Source organism: Bactrocera neohumeralis, chromosome 6, assembly GCF_024586455.1.
Source record: "Bactrocera neohumeralis isolate Rockhampton chromosome 6, APGP_CSIRO_Bneo_wtdbg2-racon-allhic-juicebox.fasta_v2, whole genome shotgun sequence".
Classification (NCBI taxonomy): domain Eukaryota; kingdom Metazoa; phylum Arthropoda; class Insecta; order Diptera; family Tephritidae; genus Bactrocera; species Bactrocera neohumeralis.
The window spans coordinates 54,341,275-54,366,995 of record NC_065923.1 but is presented as its reverse complement, the minus strand read 5'-3'; the positions used below and the strand labels follow the sequence as shown (position 1 = coordinate 54,366,995).

General features: G+C 35.6%; 3 protein-coding genes and 1 non-coding gene across 4 annotated transcripts; 1 reads left to right on the top strand and 3 right to left on the bottom strand.

Annotated features, from left to right (window-relative positions):
- Window positions 1-312: 312 nt before the first annotated feature.
- On the top strand, window positions 313-5,234 carry LOC126762292 (glutactin). Its single transcript, XM_050478962.1, is given in 7 exon segments — window positions 313-749; window positions 3,143-3,640; window positions 3,716-3,922; window positions 3,995-4,157; window positions 4,213-4,397; window positions 4,468-4,564; window positions 4,567-5,234. Coding segments are annotated over 7 exon segments (2,019 nt in total). The 5' UTR covers window positions 313-389; the 3' UTR covers window positions 5,076-5,234.
- Window positions 5,235-6,761: 1,527 nt separating this feature from the next.
- Window positions 6,762-10,450, bottom strand: LOC126762302 (glutactin). The gene is made up of 6 exons (XM_050478984.1): window positions 10,026-10,450; window positions 8,333-8,803; window positions 8,063-8,263; window positions 7,826-7,994; window positions 7,573-7,769; window positions 6,762-7,497 (listed from the first exon to the last, which is right to left on the bottom strand). Exons 1-6 carry the CDS (start codon window positions 10,269-10,271, stop codon window positions 6,919-6,921), a joined length of 1,863 nt encoding a protein of 620 aa, XP_050334941.1. The 5' UTR covers window positions 10,272-10,450; the 3' UTR covers window positions 6,762-6,918.
- A 3,998-nt stretch (window positions 10,451-14,448) lies between these two features.
- LOC126762297 (glutactin) lies at window positions 14,449-20,120 on the bottom strand. The gene is made up of 6 exons (XM_050478972.1): window positions 19,803-20,120; window positions 19,566-19,721; window positions 15,857-16,174; window positions 15,416-15,791; window positions 15,164-15,360; window positions 14,449-15,094 (listed from the first exon to the last, which is right to left on the bottom strand). Exons 1-6 carry the CDS (start codon window positions 20,118-20,120, stop codon window positions 14,501-14,503), a joined length of 1,959 nt encoding a protein of 652 aa, XP_050334929.1. The 3' UTR covers window positions 14,449-14,500.
- Window positions 20,121-23,731: 3,611 nt separating this feature from the next.
- Trnar-ucg (transfer RNA arginine (anticodon UCG)) lies at window positions 23,732-23,804 on the bottom strand. The gene has a single exon. It is a non-coding gene; the product is annotated as a tRNA-Arg (tRNA).
- Between the last annotated feature and the right edge of the window lie 1,917 nt (window positions 23,805-25,721).

Here is a 25,721-nt window from a genome sequence, read left to right as displayed (position 1 = left end):
TGGCCATCGGAATCGGTACAGCTCTGTAAAGGACAATACATGCTTATATCCACAAATATCTAATAAGTATATACATAAGTTTATGTATATTTTTTATAATGCTATCCGTTCCTCCCGAAAATGGACATTCTTACTTTTAAACAATACTACTTATGTACAATACCAATATTGAGACTGCATTGAAGACATAGTGATTACTGTTATATTATGTACAGATTATAAAAGTATACATTGATTACTGTATATATTGTATTTTCAATCATCAGGAAAATAATCTTTAAAACTATTTTTATAATATGCAGCAAGTTCTATTGGAGGGTAGAAGATATCAGTTCAGTGAGACGCGCGAGTTCGCATCGGTCAGTTGTACACTATCGCGTTTGTTCAAAATGCTTTGGCATTTGGAGGGATTTTCCCCACTCTCGAGTGCGATCTTAGCATTAGTCCTTTTGTTATCCTTGTGCAGTGCGCAACACTGGCCTTACGATGACTACGATATTCAAGGCGGTGAAGTTGAGATCGAAAACGAAGCACCAAACAACAACCGCTTATACAATAATCCAGCTGCCACAGTGATTCAGCAAATTCCTAAATTCGGATTTCAACCGGCCCGTCCGGATGAGTTGGTTGTACCCGGTTTGGGGATGGTTCGCGGAAAAGTTGGCTACAAGAATATAAGTGGCAGACCAATAAATTCCTATTTGGGCTTAAAATATGGAGTAGTTCGTCCTGGTTTGGGCAGGTTTCAAGTAAGCTATAAATTATTTTTTACTGCATTCAATGATACTCAAAATCGAATTAACACTATTAAATATGAATTTTTGCTAAAAAAGTTTTAATAGCAATTTTTTCAAATAAATAGACATATTGTTTTTTAACTAAGCACAAACAGAAAATAGCTCAAAAGTAACAACAAACAGGGAAAAACGTTAACTACGGCTGCACCGAAGGTATCGTCGAGAAAGGACTTTACTTTTTAATTGCCTACTCAGTCCGAGAAGCACGTTGCTGCGTTGGATTTCGAGGCCAACATTGTTGTTGCTGTTAATACTGATTGTTAACGGCGAGGTTGTTGAAAACAATGATATCAATATCATCGGCGTTCGTCAGCAGCTGTACACTTGGTACCTTCTCTATATAGTTCTGCAGCTCGAATTATTTTCTCCAAGAGTATATTGAAAAAGTCGCACGAAAGGGACTCGCCTTGTCTGAAACCGCGTTTGGTATCGAAAGGCTCGGAGAGGTCCTTCCTGATCCTGACGGAGCTTTTGGTATTATTCAACGTCAGTTTACAAAGCCGTATTATCTTTGCGGGGATACCAAATTCAGACGTCGCAGCATAAAGGCAGCTCCTTTTCGTGCTCTCAGAGAGCACGAGTGCAAGCCGAGTAGAGTAGTTGGGTTAGTGGCTTTTCGATCGGGAAACAGCCAGGTAACTTAGTGGATTTTCCTATGCTGGAATCTACTACTACAAATAACAATATTTCGGGTCCCGGCGAAATCGATCAGTCTCAACCCATTTGAGGATGTTTCCTCGTGGAGACTGAATTTACCGACTGTTGCGCCAAGGATACCTTTTTTGCCCACCCTGGCGTTAAAGTCGCCAAGCACGATTTTGACATTGTGGTGGGGGCAGCTCTCATAGGTACGCTGTAAGCGCTCATACAAGGCGTATTTGATCACCTCGTACTTCTCTTCCGTCGGGACGGGGATATATTAAAGAACTTCGCTTTGATGCGGATTGTGGCTAGACGTTCATCCGCCGGGGTGAATGCCAGGATTCGGCGACGCATTCTCTCTCCTACCACGAATCCCAAACTAAATTTGCTCTCCTTATATGGGCATTGTAGTAAAGGCAGCAAGGACCTACTCGTCATCATACTCATTGCACTACTCGGACGGCGGCGATGTCAGCCTTTATTTTTACGAGGACATCAACCAGTTGGACAGCGGCACCTTCCCAATTAAGGGACAGGACATTGCAGGTGCATGCCCTTAAATCGTATTCCTTAATGCGTTTGCCATGGTTGTCAACGAAAGGGGGGCAGAGGCTATTTTTAAGTTTTCATTGGGGGCGTTTTTTACATGGCGAGTCCCAAACCCAGCGCACAACCCTGGTTAGGGATGGTTCGCCTTCTCACTTTAGCTCGCTTTGAGCTTGAGCCATATGTAAAAACATTCGAGTTTGTCACAATATATCAAAATTATCAGGATGACGAGATGAGTTAAACGACTACCAACTGTCTGTCCGTCCATCTGTATGCAAGTGCAAGTTATAACTTGAGCATAAATTGAGATATCGTAAACGGGTTCCTTAGCAAAAAAAAAGAGGAACAGTTCGTAGGTGGGCATAATTGGACCACTACCATCCTCACAAACCACTGTTAGAAACTACTAAAAGCGCGATAAAGCAATATCTAAATACGCCAGAGTTATAAAATTTTACACCCAAGATGGGATTCTTCTTCTTCTTAATTGGCGTAGACACCGCTTACGCTATTATAGCCGAGCGGTATACGACGATATCGACATAATTCAGCGAATTAAAAAAATATACGACGACAAGATGGTATTAGAGGGCTTTATTAAGGAACGGGGTAAAAACTTAAGTATAACCCCAATATCAGACTGAATGAAGTCCATTCCTTTCGTATATTAATATGTTGTCTGTTAAATTATTGAAAATACTATTATTTCAGTTTTATATCGGTGCATACATAATCTACCAAATATGTCTATTGACATAATATGTAAAGTTATATGAATACCAAATTACAAACTCTATGCTAAAATTTATGTATTATATTCCTATACTTCCATAATTAAGCGTTAGCTAGTTTTCCAGACTCCTTTTTTCTATATTCTTAACTAATTTTCGAGAGCGTAGGACCTGTGGGAGATACCGCACCTCATTCTGTCGAAAAAGTTTCATTGTGCCTACAATTTTGTTTCCAGATGTGGGTTACAACTTAGGGATTAGCGCCCGATTTGTAATTTTTTTTTATTTTGTGGGGTTAATTTTTGCATCATATTTTCAAATGAAATAACTGGATCCTTAGGTCATACCAATCTGAGTGTGCTAAATATTATCATATCAGTTTTATTTCTCTCGGTGGATAAAGAAAGCTTATTTTTTTCTTAGCAAGCCACTATTTATAAAAACTACAATAATGAGCCAATTGACGCAACACTAGTGGCGCCGCATTGTCCACAGTTTCCGGATTTAGTGACCATAATAGAATCGGAAGCGCGCCGTGAAAATGTTGACGATTGCCTTTCACTAAATATTCATGTACCTTCCTATGCAATTCGACCTCAGGGAAGAAGTCGACTTTTGCCTGTGATGGTATTTGTCCATGGGGAAATGCTATTCGATGGAGGAGCTGAAGAAGGCCAACCAGATTATTTCATGGAAAAAGATGTTGTCTTAATATCAATAAATTACCGTCTTGCACCATTTGGCTTCCTTACAACACTCACAAATGAAATGCCCGGAAATGTAGCTCTCGCCGACATACAGTTGGCGCTAGAATGGATTCAACAATACATACGTGCTTTCGGCGGTGATCCACTGCAGGTGACTGTATTCGGTCAGGCGGGCGGAGCAACTTTAGTACACGCACTAAGTTTAAGTGACAAGGTAAATATTACATTTGAAATACTTGTATGTATAATTACAGATCGGATATATAATATACGCCAATTTCTTATTTAGGCACAAGGTCTATTTCACAGATTAATTCTACAGTCAGGTACTGCCTTGAACCCATTGTTTTTGGAACAAGATGCTCTATCCATAGCGCGCAGTTTTGCTAATTTGGCTCGTTGTCCGCGAACAAGCGCCCAAGAAATACAAAATCTTCATAATTGTTTTGAGCGTTTAAGCACCACAGAAATTCTAAAAACCATGAAGCGGCATTATGTAAGAGTGCTGTGATTATCAACTATTTCATCTCGTTAACAAATACTTATTTTATTTTATATATAAATGTAGGTAGAAAACGAACCCCGTGGCTTGCATTTCATGGGAGGCTTCAAGCTAAGTGTAGGAGATACCCTTGGATATCTGCCCGTCCATCCTGCGGCTTTGGTCTCCAATCGTACATTTCCAATAATAGTTGGAATGGCCAAAGATGCTGGATCTTTTATTTTGACTAGTATTTAAATAAACATGAAACGATTTATGTGATTTAAGCTTTTCCGTTTTTTAAGGTTTTTATGATGAATTATCTCGCTTGCGTTCAAATAACGTTTCCGACTACATCAATGTTGTGTTGAAACACACAGCACAGCCGCGAGATTATTTAGTCTGGAAGAACTTGGCATTACGTGAAATATTTAATGCAGAGGAAATACGTAATCCCACTTTACATTCTTTGATCCCAGGATTACTAGAGGTATTTATTTTCGTTATTATTACTTGTACATGTTCAAATGTAAACTTTAAAAAATGTATTTATTTTTTAGCTTACTAATTTAATTTTATACCGTGCTCCAATAATTGACACGATTAGATTCACTTACAAGAAAGCTCCAACATATTTATATTCTTTCGACTACCGAGGGAATACCATCGTTTTGGTCATTTGAAAAACCCACTTCCATTTGAAACTGACGCTACACTTAGCGATGATAACATTTATCTCTTCCCATACCCGAAAGAAGTGAGCATTTTAAATGCAAAAGACCGCGCTTTATCACGCGAAATCGTTACTATGTGGACCGACTTTGCAACGTCTGGTGTTCCTAATAATGTCGAAGGCGTCTGGCCCAATGTCACTAATGGGATAGGTCCATTCTTGAGAATTGTCAATTTTAAAGCTTCAACGTTGGAATTGGATTATCATTTTGGAGATGGAATTCCAGTACCAAATTTATATCCTGAGTACTTTACAAACACAACATCGACAACCACAACCACAACAACCACTACACCAAGACCCTATTTAAATCATCCTTCTTATACGACTTATTATCCACAATATAACTCAAATTATAGGCAAAGCTATCAGCAGCCAGACAATTATCATTATAGATCACGTACAACCGTACTAAATGGAATGAACCAGTCGTAACTCTTTGGGCGTGAAAGCCAATATTATTCTTAAGTTTCAAATGTAATTGTATGTCTTGAAAATATGTACGTATACGAAGAAAAAGGGCTAAATACGAGTAGAAATATACGGATATAGAGATGGTTCAAAAAATTATAAAAAAAAAAATTTCAAGGCAAATTCAGTATTATTTATTAGACGATACTAACCAAATACTCTCCTATGTTATAAGTTAAATTTTGGAATTCGGAACTGCTCAAAATTATGGAAAAATTTACATTCTATAAATTAAATATGAAAGTAAGTAAGAAGAAACAACTAGGATAGACCTAAATTCGGGTGCAACCGAACATTTTATACTCTTGCAACTTGCAAGAATCAAAGTCAGGGTAATACCTTAAGATGTAGGAATACAAACAATTATTCATATATATACTATATATAACTCATGCACTGACCAACAAATGCAGCAAAAGGTTCGTGAAAAAAAAACGAAAATAATTTATACGTAGTATATGGGAGTTGGGGTAGTATCCACCCGATTTTATCTATTAACTATTATCATAATATATACTAAAAAATGTTCCCTAGGTTTCATTACCCCACATACGATCACCAATCATATGGAGCAAAGTCATCCGGATGCTCGAAAATCCAGAAAATAGGTAAATGGGGGCAAGGTCAAGGTTTTGCTAGAGTTATGAGTAAAACAGGTTACGAAATTTTCATTGAGATGACTCAAATATATCCAGTGTAAAGTCACCTGGAAGTTCGAAAATCTTTATATTATACCTAATATAATGGGGGCTCAGAGAAAAATTGACCCCAATCGACCCATTTTGATAGACAAAGTTACAATCGTACAATACATGAAGGGGGCCGTAAGAAATACTTTTATTTCTCCAAATTTTCAAAATTGGTATTTAAAAACTTCAATTCGGACAAAAATTCCTGCAAATTGTGTCAAAAGTGTACAAGATATAGGGCGAAAATGGGTTTTTTCTGTGGCTTTTAATAAGATGTCTTGTAAATTTACCTCGAAAACCGTGTTGTGAGAATTTTGGATCTTCAGAATTGGCGTGGCTTCTAATTCCTAAATTTTATATACTTAATATCGAAGATATTTTGTAAAAAATCACTTTTGTTCGAACCAGGGTAGGAAGATAAAGGGGGGCGACAGAACATCCTTGGCCCCGGGCGCCCGAAGTTGTAGCTACGCCACTGTGTACATTAAACTTATTAGAATTCGCTCACACTTTTTCCAAATTTTTGGCCCACAGGTGCCCTTTGTGCCAACTTACAGTTTTATATCTATGTTAAGTGATCAGTTATGACACTTTAAAGGTTCTCGGTTAATGGCGTTTTGTGGCCGTAGATTTCAACTTTTCTCATCATCCTGATCATTTACATATGTATATGTATATGTATATAACTCTATACCTATCTCGATTAGTTTTAGTTGATACGTACAACCGTTGGGTGAGCAAAACTATTATACTATGTAGCAACACGTTACAAGAGTATAAAAGAGGAAAAAGTGTGTTGCGGGAAGCCTAAGACCAATATTTTAAATTTATTGCCAATATTGTCGCGGTTTAACTATCTCAGCCGTTGCGATCTCTTTTTATCGCTCTTCCTTTCGAAATATTTCGATAATTTCGTGATCTATTAATTTGTATTGCACTTATACATCATTACTGTCTGAATATAATCAAGTATTTATTTCTATGCATATTATGTATATATAAAAGTTGCAATTTCAGTTCATTTTTTTGTCAAGTAAATGTATATATTTTAGATACTATATAGGATTTTAAATTATATAAAATTCCTTAAATTAATATATAAAAGTCAATATCACAAATTAAGCACGTATTTTCGATGAATATATGCCCTTCACCAAAGTTTTTTTACCATTTAGTTTCCTCCGCCTATTACGTTTCATTTGTTGCCGGCTTTTGGAACGATTGTTTCGTAGGTAATAAATTTCTCTGATTAAACTGTGACCATTTTCTTCGTCTATTAACGTTGCTGAGAATTCTTTAAAGTAATTTCCGTTAACTGTTAAAGTATCATCTATTTTCATATATGGACCATACAAAGTGGTCATTGGTGGCCAATATCCCGCACGCACATCACTAAAAGGATTTCCGTTAATCACAAATGAAGTCCACAAGTCCACCATGCGCTTGGCCATTGTTCTATCGGGGGGACTCAAATTGGCCACATGTTGTGGGTATGGAAAAAGATAGAGTGCCTCATCTGTTAAAGACACACCCGCTTTGAAAGGACTCTGCATGTTTGTCTCCTCATCCAAATCGCGATACCGATTAAATTCACCCATGTAGTCAAAAGAATAGAGGAATGTATTTTCAGGAACATGTTTATTATTCATGTTGAGAGCTAACAGTACTGGTAGTTTATGCATTAAGGTTCCACCAACCTGAAAAATAATTATTGAAGAAAGTTATTAAATTATTACCTTATTCTTATAAATAACTTGAAATTTGTGGCTTACGTCAATTAAACGGGGTATTAGTGTGCCGAATGTACCATTCTCCATTAATTTTCTGTTGAAAAAGTCATGTGTGACGAAGCTCGTCAACAACATCGTTTTGTCAGTACCTACCACTTGGCGAACGATATGATCAATATAATCATATGTGTTATAATCATCGTCTGGTATGACACCCTCGAAATCGTTTTCGACGATTTCTAAAATTTTCATTAAGTATAAGACGAAGAGTCCTTGAAATATTTCAATTACTCACCATTCAAAACTCTTGATCCAACATTTTTTGGACAACCACCCATTGCTGAATAAGAAAAGTTCGAATTCAGCATAAGTTCATAAGGATGCACGGGCAAGACACCACTTGGTCCACCAATTGTAAATTGGATTCCACCAGTATAACCCACGCCCAAATCAGATTTTTCGAGCTTCATTCAAAAAATATTTACCATATAACACATACGTACATACGCAGCCGCTAAGCAACAATACTTACAGCGTGCGCCATAAATGCAGTGAGCAATTCTAGCGGTGACAAATCCATCAAACATTCATTTAAATCCCGCACCGTCTTCATTTTGCATTCGGCCTTTTCAGCAATCTCCTGTGCAAGCTGGCGCGGGTTACCTTCCAAAAATATTGGCATCAGTGCGGACCCGGAGTGATAGATTACCTGGTGAAAGAGGCCCTTTTGCACCTGTAAGTTTGTGGAAAAAAGACAGTTATTATTGCTTTAATTCCTTCTTTGTGGGAAAGTGGTGCTCACTATTGGAGAAATAGCTAGTAAATGCGCAATAGCTGCACCGCCTACTTGACCCGCGAGCGTCACGTGATTCTCATCACCACCAAAATATTGTATAAAGTGTTTGACGAATTGTAATGCCAAATATATATCAAGTACTCCCGCATTTCCAGGTATTTCATCTGTCTTTGTTGATAGGAAACCAAATGGGCCCAGTCGATATTGTGGTGTCACCAATACAATATCCTTTTCTAACAAATAATCCGGTGGTGCTTCAGAGTTACTGCCCTCATACAAATACTCTCCATGTATATACACTAAAACGGGATAGCGACCCGTGGTGTTAGGCGTGGTTATCGTTAATGTGAGACAGTCTTCGATGTCCAATACGTCATCCAGTCTCTTTAAAGATTCCATTGAGACAACCGATGGACAACCGATTTTCTCTGCCGTTGCATCCATGACATCATCCCATGGTTCTACAGGGCGCGGAGGCTGCCAAGTAATTTGAGATTAAGACAAAGAAATATGGATTCATTTTTCAAACAATGAAATTAATAAAGAAATATAGCATCTAGCATGTTGACTTCCAATGTTAACCATTTTTATTTTATTTCTTTTAACCTGTTTCGAATATTTATTAAATGGTTTATGTCTTTTACAAAACACAGAGTTGATATATGCTTTGTATATATGTATGTATGCATTAATTTAATATTTTACAAAGTTATTTACGCTTCATTATCTTTCCGGTCGAGAGCGTTATATGTATCAGAACTTTGATAATAGTTTTTTACAAGTTTCAGAATTTCACCTATTCGATATATACTATATGTATATTTATACCCTGAACAGGGTATATCAAGTTTGGCACTAAATTGGTAACAACCAGAAGGAATCGTCGGAAACCCTGTAAAGTATATAAATGACCAGCGTGACGTGCTGAGTCGATTTAGCCATGTTAGTCGGGTATATCCGAAGTAGCCTCTCAGTTTTCAGATTTCGAACTAAAATTTCGCATATGTTCTTTTCTCCCCAAAAAGGATATAGCCGCCATTCAAACTGATTGATCAAAATCTAGTATGACAATCTTCTTTATTTGACAAGATATCTTAACAAAATTTAGAACTGATTATTTTCTAAGATAACGCTCTAACCTCCGAACAATTTATTCAGATTGGACTGCTATAGCATATAATTGTCAAGCAAATTGACCAATCAAAAGCAAGCCTTTGTAAGAAACCCCTTTTTATTTAACAAGATATCTTCTACTAATTTGACACAGATTACTGTCCAAGACAATGTTATTAGAATTTGTTTTCAGATCGGACCACGATAGCAAATAGTTGCTATTCAAATAGACCGTTCAAAATTAAAAGCGTGACTAGAAAGAACTAGCAAAACAACTTCTCTTGGATAAAACCGTTGGCTGGCTAGGTTTTCAGATTTAGTTATATACATACGTATATATGAATGTATAGTTGCTGTAAGAAATACACCTGAAATGGATATTATAGAAGTTTACGTATTTTCGTATTTTACGTAATATTGAACAATATTTTATAGTTTAAGAAGAACGTTTATGAGATTAGAAACTCATTGAACGTTCACGAAAAAAGGTCCTTCGCAGGTGAAAGCTAAAATCACTTTTTATTTTGCAATTTGCATGCCTTTTACTCTATTAATTTAAATCTTCAGATGTTATATAAAGTCACACCTTAAACCTATATTTTCCTGTAGGAGCTTCCGCATATTTGAGATCCACAAACTGTAATACTTCTCTTTGCGACCACGCTGTCTCTATAACTTTGCCTTGAATGGAGCCCAATTTGGGTAAATCTATGACAGTATCATCGTCATCGAATTGGGCCCGGATGGAGTGTATTAAAACGAATATAGTTAAAAATAACTTCAAACACCGTGGTGAACGATTGATGTAAAAATAATACAGTTTCCCAAACATATTTTAAAACTTCGTATTAAAGAAATCCTCAAGAAAGCACACTTGGGTTCAAATATGTTATGTATGTATATGCCGCACATAGATTTTTAATTAATTGAAATTCGAATAAACGCAATAAAACATTTTAACAAAGCTGCCACAGCTGTCAAACTGAGACTCTTCTTAAATTTTAAAGAATATACCGCGCAGCTCTGAGCCGTTCTTTAGACTGGTTGTTGAATAAACTGAAGACAGGAAAGCGACTATAGCTGGTGAAAGACATGAGAAATTGTTATTCGCAAAAATAACAACAATGCTAAATTATGCATACTGACACAAAAATCCGATTTCTCTTCAGCTTAATGAGTGTTCTAGCGGTATAATCAAAAAACAAAAAACTAAAACAAAACAAGAACATCACACATAGTTTACGGGAGGAATTTAAAAATGAATTAAGGTTATTAATTATACTTCTTTGTATAAGTATATATATATATATATAACACATTATTCATGTGTTAATATTTAATTTGAGATATTTTTGACGTCCCTTTCTCCCAACAGTAGCTGCATAAAATTATCAGATTTACAAAGCCATAGAAGAAGTAAAAGTTAAAATAGTAATGCCCCAATTAATCTTTGCTGTTGTTTTATTACTTATATATCTCAATCGAGGTTGTGAATATAATTAGGAATGAACTAGTTTCATCACGAGCCGAATTGAATAAATACATATATTTCAATATTAAAATATAGGTTAATTATTGTGCAAAAATATTACTTATATCTGACGAGAATATCATAAATCCAAGTAAGTCTATTTTGAAATAAAGATGTGGGCTAACCGGTGACATAATGGCCAATCTTTATGTACAAGTATTAGTAAATAGTTCCAATTCGGAAGAATGAATATGCATGATCATTGAATTTCTTACATTGCAGAGTTTTGTAAGCTTTTGTTGGTATTAAAATGCTACTTAGTTCTTAGTACTTGTATTAAAATGTTAAAATAGGCAAAATGCGGTTATTACCGCTAATCATATATAACGGAGATATACATACATACATATGAGTGTATCTATTATATTATACTTGGTAACAATCTTCCGAAGGCCTCACTTATACTCCATGCAACGGATTTTTAGTACAAAATTTGCTAAATCCGCTGAAGTTATTAATGAATATTTTGAACCATGTTACCTAAGCTCTATTTTCGCATTGTACAATTTACGTTCTTGGAAGTATGAACATAATTAGAAGACAAAAAATAATTCCAATAATTTTGTCATGACTTTGGAGCCAGTTAAGAATTTACTCCTAACATGTAAAGAAGAACTAAGTTCGGCTGTAACCGAACATTTTACACTCTTTCAACTTATAAGGATCACAATCGGCTTTATATATTCGATTTTATATATTTTACACATTCATTAACATGACACATACTAATTAAATGCTCTTTATTATTATCTCTGAAAAAACTCACATAATAGCCGAATAAAGTCAACTGGAAGTTCAAAAATCATTATATTAGGTATATAGAGACTAAGGGAAGTATTGACCGGATTTAAGCAGTTTTTGACTTTGGGACATTCTTCTATCAGTAAAGGATTTCTTACACATTGACACATATTTTCGGTAAAAAGTCCATTATAGGTACTGTGGTCACCATTACTTGGGGCTTGAACAGTTTCCGTTCGATTTGGAAAAGTTTTGGTCATAATGGCACACTTCAAAGGCATTATTCATGTAAAGTTCTATTCCGTTATTTTAATTAGTGCTTTATTTGTGATTTTGTGGAATGTGAAAGAATCAGATGGAATTTCAAATTGTGTTATATGGGAAATAGGCGTGGTTGTAGTCCGAATGTGGGCGCTGCCACGCCTATCGTCCCAATTTGACACCGGCTCTTATAAAACCTTCTTGTACCATCTCAAGTGTAAAATTTAATGTCTCAGACGTATTTAGTTGTTTACTTATTGCACTTTTAGTAGTTTTTAGAAACCCGTTATATGGGGAGTGGGCAAGGTTATAATCCGATTTCGTCTATTTTCACACTATCATAAGACGGGTGAAAAATATTGCGCTGTGTAAATTTGGATGATACAGCTTTATTGGTTTAGAAGATATATACATTAAAGTTATTATGGGGCGCGGACACGCACACTTTTTAAAAAATCTCCAACCATAGGTCCCTCTTCTTAATGCGATTCGTTGTGCCAAATTTGAAATTTTCTTTATCTTAATTTGGTGCTTAGTTATGGTACTTTATAAGTGCCACGGAGCATGTGTACTAGTTTTATCAAGATATTCTAATTTTTACTCAAGTTACAGCTTGCACTGTCAGATGGACGGACAGACAGACATTCACCCGGATTTCAATTTGTCTCGTCATATAATAGGTTGTCAAAAAAGTCTTACGGTATTTTCGCGAGTTGGCGCTGAAAGCGCGTAGTTCTAGTGCTATTCGTCGCACCGGGTCATGCTATACCTTTTTGGAAAGCTCATTTCACGCGCTAACACGTGTTTGATTGATTGTCGATTCTTTTAAGTCGTTCGTGAGTTATAGCGCCGCAAACATGGAGCAAAATAAAGAGAAAATACGGCATATTTTACAGTACTACTACGATAAAGGCAAAAATGCATCTCAAGCCGCCAATAAAATTTGTGCAGTTTATGGACCCGATACAGTTTCCATTTCCACCGCACAACGATGGTTTCAACGTTTTCGTTCTGGTGTAGAGGTGGTCGAAGATGCGCCACGCTCCGGAAGGCCTGTCGTCTAAAATTGCGATAAAATCGCTGAATTGGACGAAAGAGACCGGCATAGTAGCAGCCGTAGCATCGGTCAAGAGCTGGGCATGAGTCATCAAAAATTCATTTCAATTTCAATAAAAAAAAAAATCAATAAAAATACCGCAAGACTTTTTTGACAACCCATTACATACTTATATAGTACATAACTCTTTATCTATCTCGATTGGCTTTAGGTGATACATACAACCATTAGGTAGACAAAACTGTTATACTCTGTAGCAACATGCTCCAAGAGTATAAAAATAAGCTTAATCATATGTTAGTAGTCAACATCTAAAGCCAGGTACATTTACATACATACATATGTACCAGTTCGCTTTGGACAAGATTTTGGTGTCACTTCCATCATTTTCGTTAACGTATTTATTTAGGTCAAACATGATAAATCCATTAAATATGCAAACGATAATAAATCAGTTCTGTAAAAGGGAAGTAAAAATATGATTTTTTATTTAATTTAAGTTAAAAAAAACTTTTAGCAAAATATCTGCTGAAAGAAAGAAAAATACGAAAACCATAAATTAACCAACAGTGATGCTAATTTTAATGTTAAGTATTAAGAGCCGCTGTTGAAAATGGTTATATCTGAAAACTATTATTAACTACATTTGTTATTTAAACCTATATTACAAAAAATTATCAAGAATTGCTTGAAAGAGTAAATCGGTTTCTGCTATATAGTATCCGATGAAACAGAATCTTGATTCTTTCATGTTGCGTACATCTTGGATGATTGTAAACAAAGCTTGAAGTTTAATGGCACTCGCCTAAATTAATTATTCACCAAAAAATGGGAACTAAAGATTTTTCTTAATCGAGATTCATATAATTAGAATGGCATTGCATATAAGCTATTATTATGCTGCTGAGTTTTAAGTCTCTTGCTCTTCGACATACTTACCAAATAGAAAATTACGTTGGTAATTCTACACATATTTTCAACGATTTGTTTTCTAAAATATATAGTGGTATAAGACTCGCAACAGTCAATTAAATTTACCAGTTTTACTTGCATCAAAGCTATGATATCGAAAATATTGTATTATAAGATTAGTTGATTTGTTAAAATGAGAGGCACAGGAGTGCCTGGCCGCATCTACGATAGGTAAATACTAATTTTGATAATAATCAAACTCTGACGATACCAAGAAAGAATTTTCATATAATTTTGAAGTGCAGTTCTCTTTTCATTCGAAATATTTAAAATTTGAAATACACATTTCATGCGTATTATTAATTTAGATTAAGGTAAACGTTAACAATCTAGTTTCAGTTAGCCAGAAGACATCAAACAAGCTTTTACATACGAATGTGTTCTTTTGCTCACTTTATTTCAATAATATATACATACATACATATGTACATATATAATTTTAAGTTCTCGTACATAAGTAACTATATAAATAATTTTATTTTTAGCATCACAATCAGATTTATTCGTAGTTAGTTAAACCAAATCGTGCACCACTATTCGCTATGAATACAAAGTTTAAGTTTCTACCAATATCCTCCTTATCATTATCTTCATCAGCGTCTTTTTCAGATTCAGTTACTTCTACTAAACTGCCAAAGAAGTCGTCGTTAACCAAGTTATATCCCTGCCGAGTCTCCTTTACAGCAATATTATATTCATCAATGTAGTTTTCACCCACTGTTACAATACGACCGATTTTTAAGTATGGACCAGTTTCTGCTGTCATAGCTGGCCATGCGGGTGTGTTTGGTGCAGTTGGTACGCCATTGGCTGCGAACGACGTCCAAAAGGCCACCATTCGTTGAGCAACTTTAATGTCACGATTTAGATTTAAAGATTTTTGTCTTGGCCAGGGGAAAAGATACAAATTGTCGTCGGTTAATGAGACACCAAGGCCAAAAGGCGCTGAACCATCCACATCTTCGCTAACAGAATAACGGTTTAGTTCGCCTTCATAATCGAATGTGAAAAGATAAGTGCTATTTGGAAGTTTCTTTGCATTCGCTTGTAAGGTCAATAGAACAGGGTTTTTAAATGGTATAGTGCTGCACAACTGTAAATATTAAATAATATGTTTCAAAGCATTAATGAAGTCATTAGAGAAGTAAATATCGATTCTTACATCAATCAGCCCTGGGACGAGTTTGTAAAAGGATCCATTCTTGATCTCTTCATTTGTGAAAACTGCATCTCGTGCAAATTTTCTCCAAGCACCAGTAGGATCGTCGCCATTAGTCTGGGCTATTATGTGGTCAATATAGCCCATGCCATCAAGTTGATCATCAATAATAGTCTCATTGAAGTTATCAATATAAATATCTATAACAAAAACAGTTATGTTAGATTATTTCCATTAAATAAACTGATATTCCACCTTTGAGCAAAAATGTGCCGCCATTTTTAACGCTACCACCGAGTGTGGGATATGCTTTAAACTCTCCGGATGCTAATAGTTCGCTTGGATGTTTTGGTAGGATTCCCGATGGGCCACCGATAACGAATTGAACGCCTCCATAATTGCCAACCCCCAAATGTGCATTGGCGTCGCCATGTGCACTGAATGCATTCAATAGAGTGGTGGTATTCATTTTTCGCAAACACTTATTGATCGCTTCTACTTTTCTAATATTCTTGCAGCCTGCGTATTTCGCTATATCTTTACTTGCAGGGAGTGGATTATCAGTAATGAAAGCGGGAGATAACGCCGTACCGGATTGATAAATAACGCGATGAAATAGACCATCGGGAACCTAAAACATTTTTAGACTTTTGAGAACTTCTGAGAACAATAATAATTCGGTTGCGATACACTTACTGCTGGAGTCATAGTTAATACATTAATCAAAGCTGATCCACCAACTTGACCAAAAAGGGTAACCCGAGTAGGATCACCTCCAAAACCTGCAATGTACTGTTGAATCCATTTTAGCGCCAAAATAACGTCTTGCACTGCGGCATTTCCGGGTATTTCATCGGTCATCGTTGACAAGAAACCAAATGGACCCAAACGATAACGTACAGAGACTAACACAATATCTTCTTCTAATAAATATCCAGGAGTTGCCTCTGTGCTGCTACCTTCATAAAGAAAGTCGCCATGAATGTAAACCATGACGGGTGCATTTCCACTGAACTGTAAAAGAAATTATTGAAATCATTTTAATGGTCTTGTAAACAGGCAGGGGCGGATCCACGGGAGGGGGAACTGAGGGAGAGTTACCCCTCCTCTCCCCCAAAAGTAAAAAGTTATAAATTATTTCCAATGAACCACAAATATCATAAAAAATCAAAGACAGATTTATCTTATTTTCAATAAAGTTTTAAAAATGTATTTCTTGCGCACGGTCCGACATGCAAAATAAACAAAGGCTTACCAGGACAGACCATACATATTTATTATGTATATTATTTCTTTGGCACATTTGTCTGTATGTTTACGCAAGCAAATTCGAGCCACATATGTACAAAAATTTATAAGGAAATACTACTGTGGTCAAATTAAAATGTGAATTTTGTCCATTTCATCTCCTTCAAAGTAATCCCCTCCCGCTGCAATACACTTATGCCAAGGAATTTTCCAGCCATCATAGCACTTTTAGAGCCTCACAAAACGACGCGTATCTCAAATACTAATGAATATTTTGACGTGAAATTTAGTATATGTATATGTAATTAACGGTACTACCAACTTACAGAAAAAAAATTACCGTTTCGAAAAATACCCGAAATATAAATTAAACATTCAACTTTCAATTTGATCACAGTAGTATAAGTATTGAAGAAAGCAACCAAGAGGAGATTTCACTCACGGGAGCTGTGTTAGGGCAGTTGGTTTTGAAAGACATGAAAGATATGGGGCTGGACGTTCAGAAATACGTTGCAATAGGTACTGAAACGTAACACTCTTTTAGCTCAATTCTTGTGCAGAAAAATTGTGCAACTTTGTGAGATAAAGTGAGTACAAATACATGCCGTTCATCAATTCACAGTCACCCTTCCAGAAATCGTTCAGGAACTTACAAAAATAAGCGAATGGAAGAATAGAACGACTGTAGTAAAAGCGTTGTATTTAGTCACAGTATTGTGGAACTTCAAATTTAGTTTTGGATTTTTTTTTGTCTCAGTGATGTTTTGTGACGCAGCCACTTAGTGTGATTCTTGCGAAAGCATCAAACGTCATAAGAACATTGTTTGCAACACTGAACACGCGAAGAATGAATGCTGATCATCATTTTAATGAAATTTTTTCAAATGCTACACAGATAGTTGAAAAATTAGATGTTGAAGCGGAAAAGCCCGGAATATGTGGTCGTCAGAGTCATCGAAACAATCACCCATCTCAAAGCTGTGAAGACTTTTACAGAGTTTCTGCATACATTCCGCTCATTGACACGGTCATGCAAGATTTAAAAACGCGGTTTTCCGATGAAGTTCTTGAAATTTGGAAGTAAAGGATTTAACTGTACTCATTGAATGCCTAATTAGACGTTTTGGGAAAATCTTGCCCGGAAACAAAAAACTGCCAAAAATGAAGCTCAAAGCAGAAGTAGCGCTTTTTCAACAACCATGGAAAATGAAAATGACTACGAGAACACAAGTGCTTTTTTCCTTAGAAAGCCTTTGCCAGGCACAAATGCTAACACTGAACGATCCTTTTCTTCTTTGCGCCGAATCAAGACTTAGCTCAGAACAACGATGCTTCAGAAAAGATTGAACGGCTTAGCACTCCTCAACATAAACTACGAAATTGCTGTGGAACCAGAAAAAATAATAGAAAGATTTAGTAAAATGAGCAAACTCCCTATTGATTTTATGTTGTAAATTAAATGTTGGAACATGTTTAAAAAATAAAATTAGAGTTTAAAGTTAAACATTTCTTAAATCAATTACAAAATCAAAATCATAATCAATAATGGCAAATAGAAATTAATTTTAAAATTTTGCTTAAAATCGCGAACTGGCTCATCTTCCCCCACATAATTAAACGGCGAATTTGCAACGTAGCGACAATGACTGGGTGATAATGAAAGTTAGCCAAATTACCGTCCTAGGTACTTCCCTAACTTGCACATATGGCAGGGCCGACCAAAAATTGTGAAAATCCAACTATAAAAGTTCAAACCTTCAGATAGCGAATATGTTAAAACCAGTTGCTGTTAAGTAATTTTTATCGAAAATAGCGGTCAATGTGTGAGATATATTATTGAAATTCAGAAAAAACCATTTCCAGATAATACTAAGCCCGTATGTCAAATGTAGATAATATCGGCTCAAGCCCCCCAGATACCTAGTACAAAAATTTTCAAACTTCCGTTGCAAACGAACATAGCTCTTCCTTACTTGTTTATGTATAATAAACTTACGTGAATATTTTTGAAAAGTTAAATTTTGTTGGCAAAATAAGCTTAAAAAGGGCGGAGAATTCCGCATTTGCCTAAATCACTGTAGGGTATATTGGCAGTACGACATATTATTACCAGAAAAGATGCTCAAAGATTTTCATTAAAAAGTTTCGCAGATGGACCGATATACATATATTGTATAAAGTCAACCGGAAGTTTGAAATCTCTGAATTTTGTTAAAACTTATTGATATAGCGGAAATTCGAAAATATTTATATTATGTATATGGGAGCTAAGGGTAGGGTTGACCCGATTTAAGATATTATTGACAAAATCGCACATTATTATTGGCAAAAGATTCTCTCCGAATTTCAACGATGATTGGCACTGATCCACATTTTGATAGAAATTGGTAAAATTGTTTCTGAGATACAGGATTCACATAGAGGTGAGCAATATAACGCCTGTTGTCTAATTTTGACACCGTTTATTTATCGAGTTATCGCACTTCTAGTAATATTAGATATACATACATATAGGGAAGGGAAGGGTTATCATCCGATTTCATTCATTTTCACACTGTCAAACGAAGTGTCAAAGAAAGCAAATTTGGTTGATATAGCTTTTAAGCTTTATGAGACATGTACATTAAACGTATTTGGAAGTGGAGTCACTCCCAATTTTTTTTGAACTTTACAAATTATTATGGTTTATGAGATCCATAGGTATGTACATTAAACTTATTAGGGGCGGGGCCACTCTCACTTTATTAAGCTTTTCAAATTATAGTTTTATATCTTAATGTGCGGCTTAGTTATAGCACTTTATAAGTTTTCGCTTAACGCCCATCTGCAATACCAACCCTACTTGGGCTCCAAGGAACAAACCATACATATGTACAATTTCATCAAGATATTTCATTTTTCACTCAAGTTATCGCTTGCACGGACTAACGGACAGACACTAACTCGGATTTCAACTCGTCTCGTGATCCTAATCATTTATGTACTTATAATATATGTATATACGTTAGGTGAATAAAGCTCTTTACTCCCTAGCAACGTGGGGCGAGTGCATAAATACCTCTAATATTTAAATATTCGCCACCAAAGATCATCATCATTTCTTATTCACTTATAGTATATTTCATATTCTTTATAATACTTTGATTCGGTAACTTACATTTTTCGTATTGATAGTTAAACGCAGACAGTTTTCAAAGTCAATTTTCTCCTTTCGCCAAAGCTTAAGTTTGTGTAAATCTTGAAGAGATGGACAACCCACATGAGCTTTGTGAGCATTCAGTGTTCCCTCCCACGGCTCTGCTGGCACAGGAGGCTATAGTGTAAAATATTTGAAAATAAAAAGACATAATAATGAAAACGAAAATAAAGCAAAGCCAAATAATAGCCTACGAACCTTAAAGCGCAACGAACCAACTGGAGACTTTGCATAGGGAATGTCAAGAAATTGCATTATGTTTTCACCTGACCATACCGTTTTAAATGCACGGCCCCGAAGGCGTCCCAAGTTGGGAATTTCCTTTGTAATGTAACGGAGCTTTTGAGTGTTCACCGGTCGTTCTTTAATTATTTGACTTATTGGTTTTTGTTTGTGAACTTGATCCGACTTTTGGCGCTTGTCACTCATCTTTTGCTGCTGTTGCCCCTCGACACACAAAGCCAAAAGCGCCAAGAGCACTAGTAGTTTGGAAAAAAATCGTTTAAATTTCGCCATGTTAACTCAACGACAGCGATCGACCAAATGAAGAAATTTTCGAAAGAATATTTAATTAAAACGAAAAATTTTAGGTTTCTTTCTTCCTTTGATTCTGCATTCAGTGCCCTAGTTTTGCTCGAATTCTTTACTTTATAGGTAAATTTATACATATACAACCAGCAAGGTTTTCACCTGTAGCTATTGTTAATATAAATATATTTAAATATTCTGGTGTAACTATATATGTATTTACTTCAGGCTTTTCTAATTCAGCTATGTGTCATTTTTATACTCTTGCAACCAGTTGCTACTGAGTATTTTAGTTTTATTCACCTAACGGTTGTACGTACCACCTAAAACTAATCGTGATAGATGTAGGGTTATATATACATATATAAATGGGTATATATAAGAAAGAAAAGTTGGAATCCGGTTGACTGTCTGTCTGTCCGTCCGTCCGTCCGTGCAAGTTGTAACTTGAGTAAAAATTGAGATATCTTGATGAAACTTGGTATGCAGGTTTCTTAGTACAAAAAAAGTTCGAGTTCGTAGATGGGCGTAATTGGACCACTGCCACGCCCACAAATCGCCAATAACCGGAAACCTATAAAGTGCCATAAGTAAGCATCTGATAGCTGTTGAATGCGCTGTTGGGTCGGCTTCAGAATACCGTCCGAGGATTTCGGAAATAAAATGGGTATGGTCGGATAGAGGAGGTTCTCCAGATCAAGAATATATATGGTTATAGCCGCAGCCGCAGCAAATAGTTTTCGAGATATTTGCGTTTAGAGTTGAAAATTTACCTTTCATTGGACATAAGACTCAAGGGCGAAGAGAACAATTTTTAAATTTTTTTACAGTTTAAATATAATTTAAGACACTGTTGTTCGCCATTTTTGACTGAACTCAAGCTTTAAACAGCTAACAATCGTTGGAATAACATACTTATGTACATATGCATCTCATAAGCACAAAGAGATCGAGTTCACGTAACCTACATATAAAGAAGACAGTCTCATAGATACCAAATTCAGATGACTGACGCTCTGTTAACAGCCAAGCATTTGCCAAAAGTTATGCCCGAAGTGGCAACATATAAATTAGTTGTTCTCTTTTGTTTATATTGGAGCAATGATGCCGTTTCTTCGTTACTTTATGTATTTTTATACTCTTGCAACATGTTTCTACAGACTGTAATAGTTTTGTTTACCTAGCGGTTGTTTGTATAATCCTAACCAAAAATAATCGAGTTATATGTATATAGGGCTATAAATAATCAGGGTAATGAGACGAGTTAAAATCCGAGTGACTGTCTATCCATCCGTCCGTCTGTCTGTGCAAGCGAGAACATGGATAAAAACTAAGATATCTTGGTTGAATTTGGTACAAGTATTTCGTGGTAAAAAGTGAGGATGAGCGTAATCTAATAGGTTTATTGTTCAAGCCATTAGGTACCGAAATGTGGACCCAGTGGCTATAGTTGACTTTTTACCTAAATATCGCTCAATGTATGAGATATATAATTAAAATTTGAAGATAATCCTCTCCCGATAAATGTATGTCTGTGTGACAGAAATGGCTTGATCCGGTCAATACTTCGTTTAGCCCCCACATACCTAATATAAAGATTTTTGAACTAACACAAGCCACCCGGTTTTACTAACTACAGTGCACAAAGAGTGCTTAGAATGAATAAAATGGGGTGAAAACTTGCCCTAAATCCCATATAACTATCAAGCCTTATGTACCTTCAAGTATTACTTCGGCTTTAATCCTTGGAAGTTACAAGAGTATGAAATATTCCGCTAAGCCGAACTTAGCCCTTACTTCCGAAGTTGTGTTTTCGATGTTTGCTAATGTGAAATCTACAAATTAGTACTTAAAAAGATTGGATTTAACATTTGCGTCTTCTCTATTCTTCTCATTCTCTGGTTAGATTATGTGCCAAACGGTAGAAAAATTAAAATTCTGGCAGATAAAATGTTTACATTTATGGACGTGAATCCGAATGTCAGAATTTTACCGGGCTTAAGGGCCATGTAAAATTTTGACAACTAATACAGGGTTTTTTTCGGAAAGTAATAGGACTGAGTCGATTTAAAATAACTTATTGAACCAATCGATAAAATTCTTTAAAAACTTTTAAGGCTCCTTCTGTTTCGATGGGTCGTATAAAGCCTTCTTATCCCGGGAATAAAATTTAATATCACTGTTTCATCAATTTTTACTCGAACGGACGAACGGACAGAGAGGCAGTCACCCGAATTTAAACTCGTGTCGTCATCCTGATCATTTATATATACCAAGTTTCATTACGATAATTAAATTTTTATTCAAGTTATCGCTTGCACATATGTATGTATATGTACATTTTTTGAATGTATTTATTAATTTAATTAACAAGACAAAAATTCTTCGATGCTGTGTTTCTTTTGAGTTTCAAATATTTTACTTTCCATTTGGCAAGGCAAAATATAAAATTTGTTTACATCATAGAAATTCAACTCAAAACAGATAAAATTGTACCATTTGTCACATAGTCCTAATAATAATAATTGTAAATATCACTGACACAAAACCACTTTTGACTAGTGTTACAAATAAATACAATAATATCGAAGCAATAATACCACTCACCAGTGACTCTTTATAGCTTAAAAGGGTATAAAAGGATCTTTATCTGGATTTTGATCTGGATTGCCAGCTTTTTAACAGTCAGCTATATGCCTCGTAGTCCGATTTGAAGAGAAGATTCAGAGAGTTTAGCATTGTCTAGGACAACAGTTTAAGTCGAATTTCGTTTTCAAATAAAAAAGTTTTCCATACGATGCCTTGGTTTTGATCAATAAGCTCATATGGCAGCTTTATTCAATATTGAGTTGCTTTTTGGGGAGAAAAGAACTTATGCAAAATTTCAGTTAGACATCTGAAAAACTGAGAGACTAGTGGCGATCTCATCAATCATTTATATACTGATTGGACCTTAAAAACTGAACTATACAATTGAAAACTTGTTAATATTAGTTAACCTATAGACTTACATTATGTCTATTGTAATACAAATTATTCACCTTAATTGCCTTTGCACCACTGCTGAACAATTCTTGCTCTAAGAATCTTGTCGAAAGCACTATGGATTATTGCCAAACAGCCTGGATGCATAAGCAGAGAAGTGTCCAACAAGCACTTGCCCAAATAATATTTTGCGTTAATTTTTACTCCTTTGCCAATAAAAAGGAGATGAAGTAGATATGGCTTAGCAAACAATAAAAGAGTTTGTGTTTTAATACCTTTCAATAGCTGTTTTATCAGCTGAAAACTCAGACATACTGGTTGCATAAACGCGGTCATTTTGTGAATTGTGGCTTGCTTGTAACACAAAAAGCTTTTTATCAAAAAATACCAGTTTACAGAAATTGCACAATTTTTCCTTATTCGCTCAAGTGCAGTCTTCACTAGACTTGGGAGTTCTGACCGTGTAACTGCTACCAAGTTTTTTGATATTTTAAGACTAACACTTTTATTAAATCGAGCCAGAGTACGTTGAGCGAAACTTTTTGGCAAAATAAATATATGTAATAAAATATATTCTCTCCACGAAACAAAATAAAAAAAAATTATTATACTAGCGACCGTGACAGGACTCGAACCTGCAATCTTCGGATCCGAAGTCCGACGCCTTATCCATTAGGCCACACGGTCCACATTTTATTTATTGCACAAAGTTACTTATAAGTTCAATACAATTTATTTATCGATAACTTCTACTAAATAGGCTGCCAGATTATAAACAAAGAATTCCAAAAAAAGTTTTGACGTATTATTATCAGTTTTTTGTAATTATAGAAAATACATTAGGGGTATTCTCTTGCTCTTGCAAAACCCGGTGCACGGCGGAAGAATTGCATATTTACACCGGCACAACAACAAACACACGCAGAAAAATATTTGCAAGGTCTGTAAAATATGTCAAACCAAAACCTACTTATGTATATTTGCGTGCAATGTCACGCAAAAATATAATTGCAACCCTGTTGTAGTTGCCATTTTACATAAAGACATATTACGTCGTTAAATTGTTGAGGAAGATAAGTTTTAAATGGATTTTATTATTTCTATTTAAATTTTAAATATTTGTTACAGTTTTTTTTCTTAAAAATGTATGCAGAAGGTGCGCCAATTCACAATAGCCATGCTTAATAGTCATTCACAACAAATTGACCGAATTAGCCATTCATATATCACTAGATTCTGCAATGGGTACTCTCGTGCTCTTGTATATTTCGGTATAGTATTTTTGCAATCTGCAATCTTGCAAGAGCAAGAGAATACCCCTATTGTTTTGTTACAGTAGTACAGTTTATTAAAGCCCAAACATTCTCTTTTGAATTGGGATCTGGCGGCTGTTATGGCCAATCTAAAGTAACAATATAGTTTTCTAGTTTCCAATGTTTCGATTCATATTCTTCTTGCAGTATCCACGTATGGTTATTTTTGTCGTAAAGCATTACATTCACATATAGATTTTTATACTATTTTATCATTGTGCTGGCGTTCAGGATTCCCGTGAAGCACCTCAAAACAATAAATGGAAGCACCCTTACCCAAACTCGTCTCAAGGGATAGAACAATATCAAAGTTAATAATGAGTTGTCAAAAAAGTCTTGCGGTATTTTTATTGAATTTTTTTTTTATTGAAATTGAAATGGATTTTTGATGACTCATGCCCAGCTCTTGACCGATGCTGCGGCTGCTACTATGCCGGTCTCTTTCGACCAATTCAACGATTTCATCGCAACTTTCGACGACAGGCCTTCCGGAGTGTGGCGCATCTTCGACCACCTCTACACCAGAACGAAAACGTTGAAACCATCGTTGTGCGGTGGAAATGGAAACTGTATCGGGTCCATAAACTGCACAAATTTTATTGGCGGCTTGAGATGCATTTTTGCCTTTATCGTAGCAGTACTGTAAAATATGCCGTATTTTCTCTTTATTTTGCTCCATGTTTGCGACGCTATAACTCACGAACGACTTAAAAGAAACGACAATCAATCAAACACGTGTTAACGCGTGAAATGAGCTTTTCAAAAAGGTATAGCATGACCCGATGCGACGAATAAAACTAGAACTACGCGCTTTCAGCGCCAACTAGCGAAAATACCGCAAGACTTTTTTGATAACCTAATATAATCCGTAAATATTACATTGCTCCAACAATTACGATTGATGTATTCCTGCGCCCAATGCAACATTTTTCAATGTGTGTTTTAGAAAGTAATGGTTTGATTACTGTACTGTTGCACTTGATGACAGATCTCTGAAGTAAGTCCCATATTCCTTCCTAAAAAACATTTTTCTTTTCCAAAAGCGAAACAATAGCTTTTTTCTCACTTTTAGATGCCACATCATTCTTCCCTCATTCTGGCTTGACATCTCGATAAAGATCAGACGATCACTTCAGAAATTTGCAACTCGTATTTAAATACTGCAGTATTTTTAATAGCCGATTTGGGACCTTTAGGATGGTTCGTTAGAAAGGCTGCTCAAAATGTTTCTTATACTGAGCATTAATATTTCTTATTTCACAATACGTGACACAAGAAGGTCGAACAAACC

Excerpts from the sequence above, each read along its gene's own strand:
- LOC126762302 (XM_050478984.1), bottom strand. The coding sequence starts at position 10,271 with ATGTTTGGGAAACTGTATTATTTTTACATCAATCGTTCACCACGGTGT. Across the intron at positions 7,770-7,825 it reads TGGATCAAGAGTTTTGAATG|AAATCGTCGAAAACGATTTC; the intron begins GTGAGTAATTGA and ends TGAAAATTTTAG. Across the intron at positions 7,498-7,572 it reads TAATACCCCGTTTAATTGAC|GTTGGTGGAACCTTAATGCA; the intron begins GTAAGCCACAAA and ends ATTATTTTTCAG.
- LOC126762297 (XM_050478972.1), bottom strand. The coding sequence starts at position 20,120 with ATGGCGAAATTTAAACGATTTTTTTCCAAACTACTAGTGCTCTTGGCG. Across the intron at positions 19,722-19,802 it reads TTGGTTCGTTGCGCTTTAAG|CCTCCTGTGCCAGCAGAGCC; the intron begins GTTCGTAGGCTA and ends TTTACACTATAG. Across the intron at positions 15,361-15,415 it reads CGGCACATTTTTGCTCAAAG|ATATTTATATTGATAACTTC; the intron begins GTGGAATATCAG and ends TTTTTGTTATAG.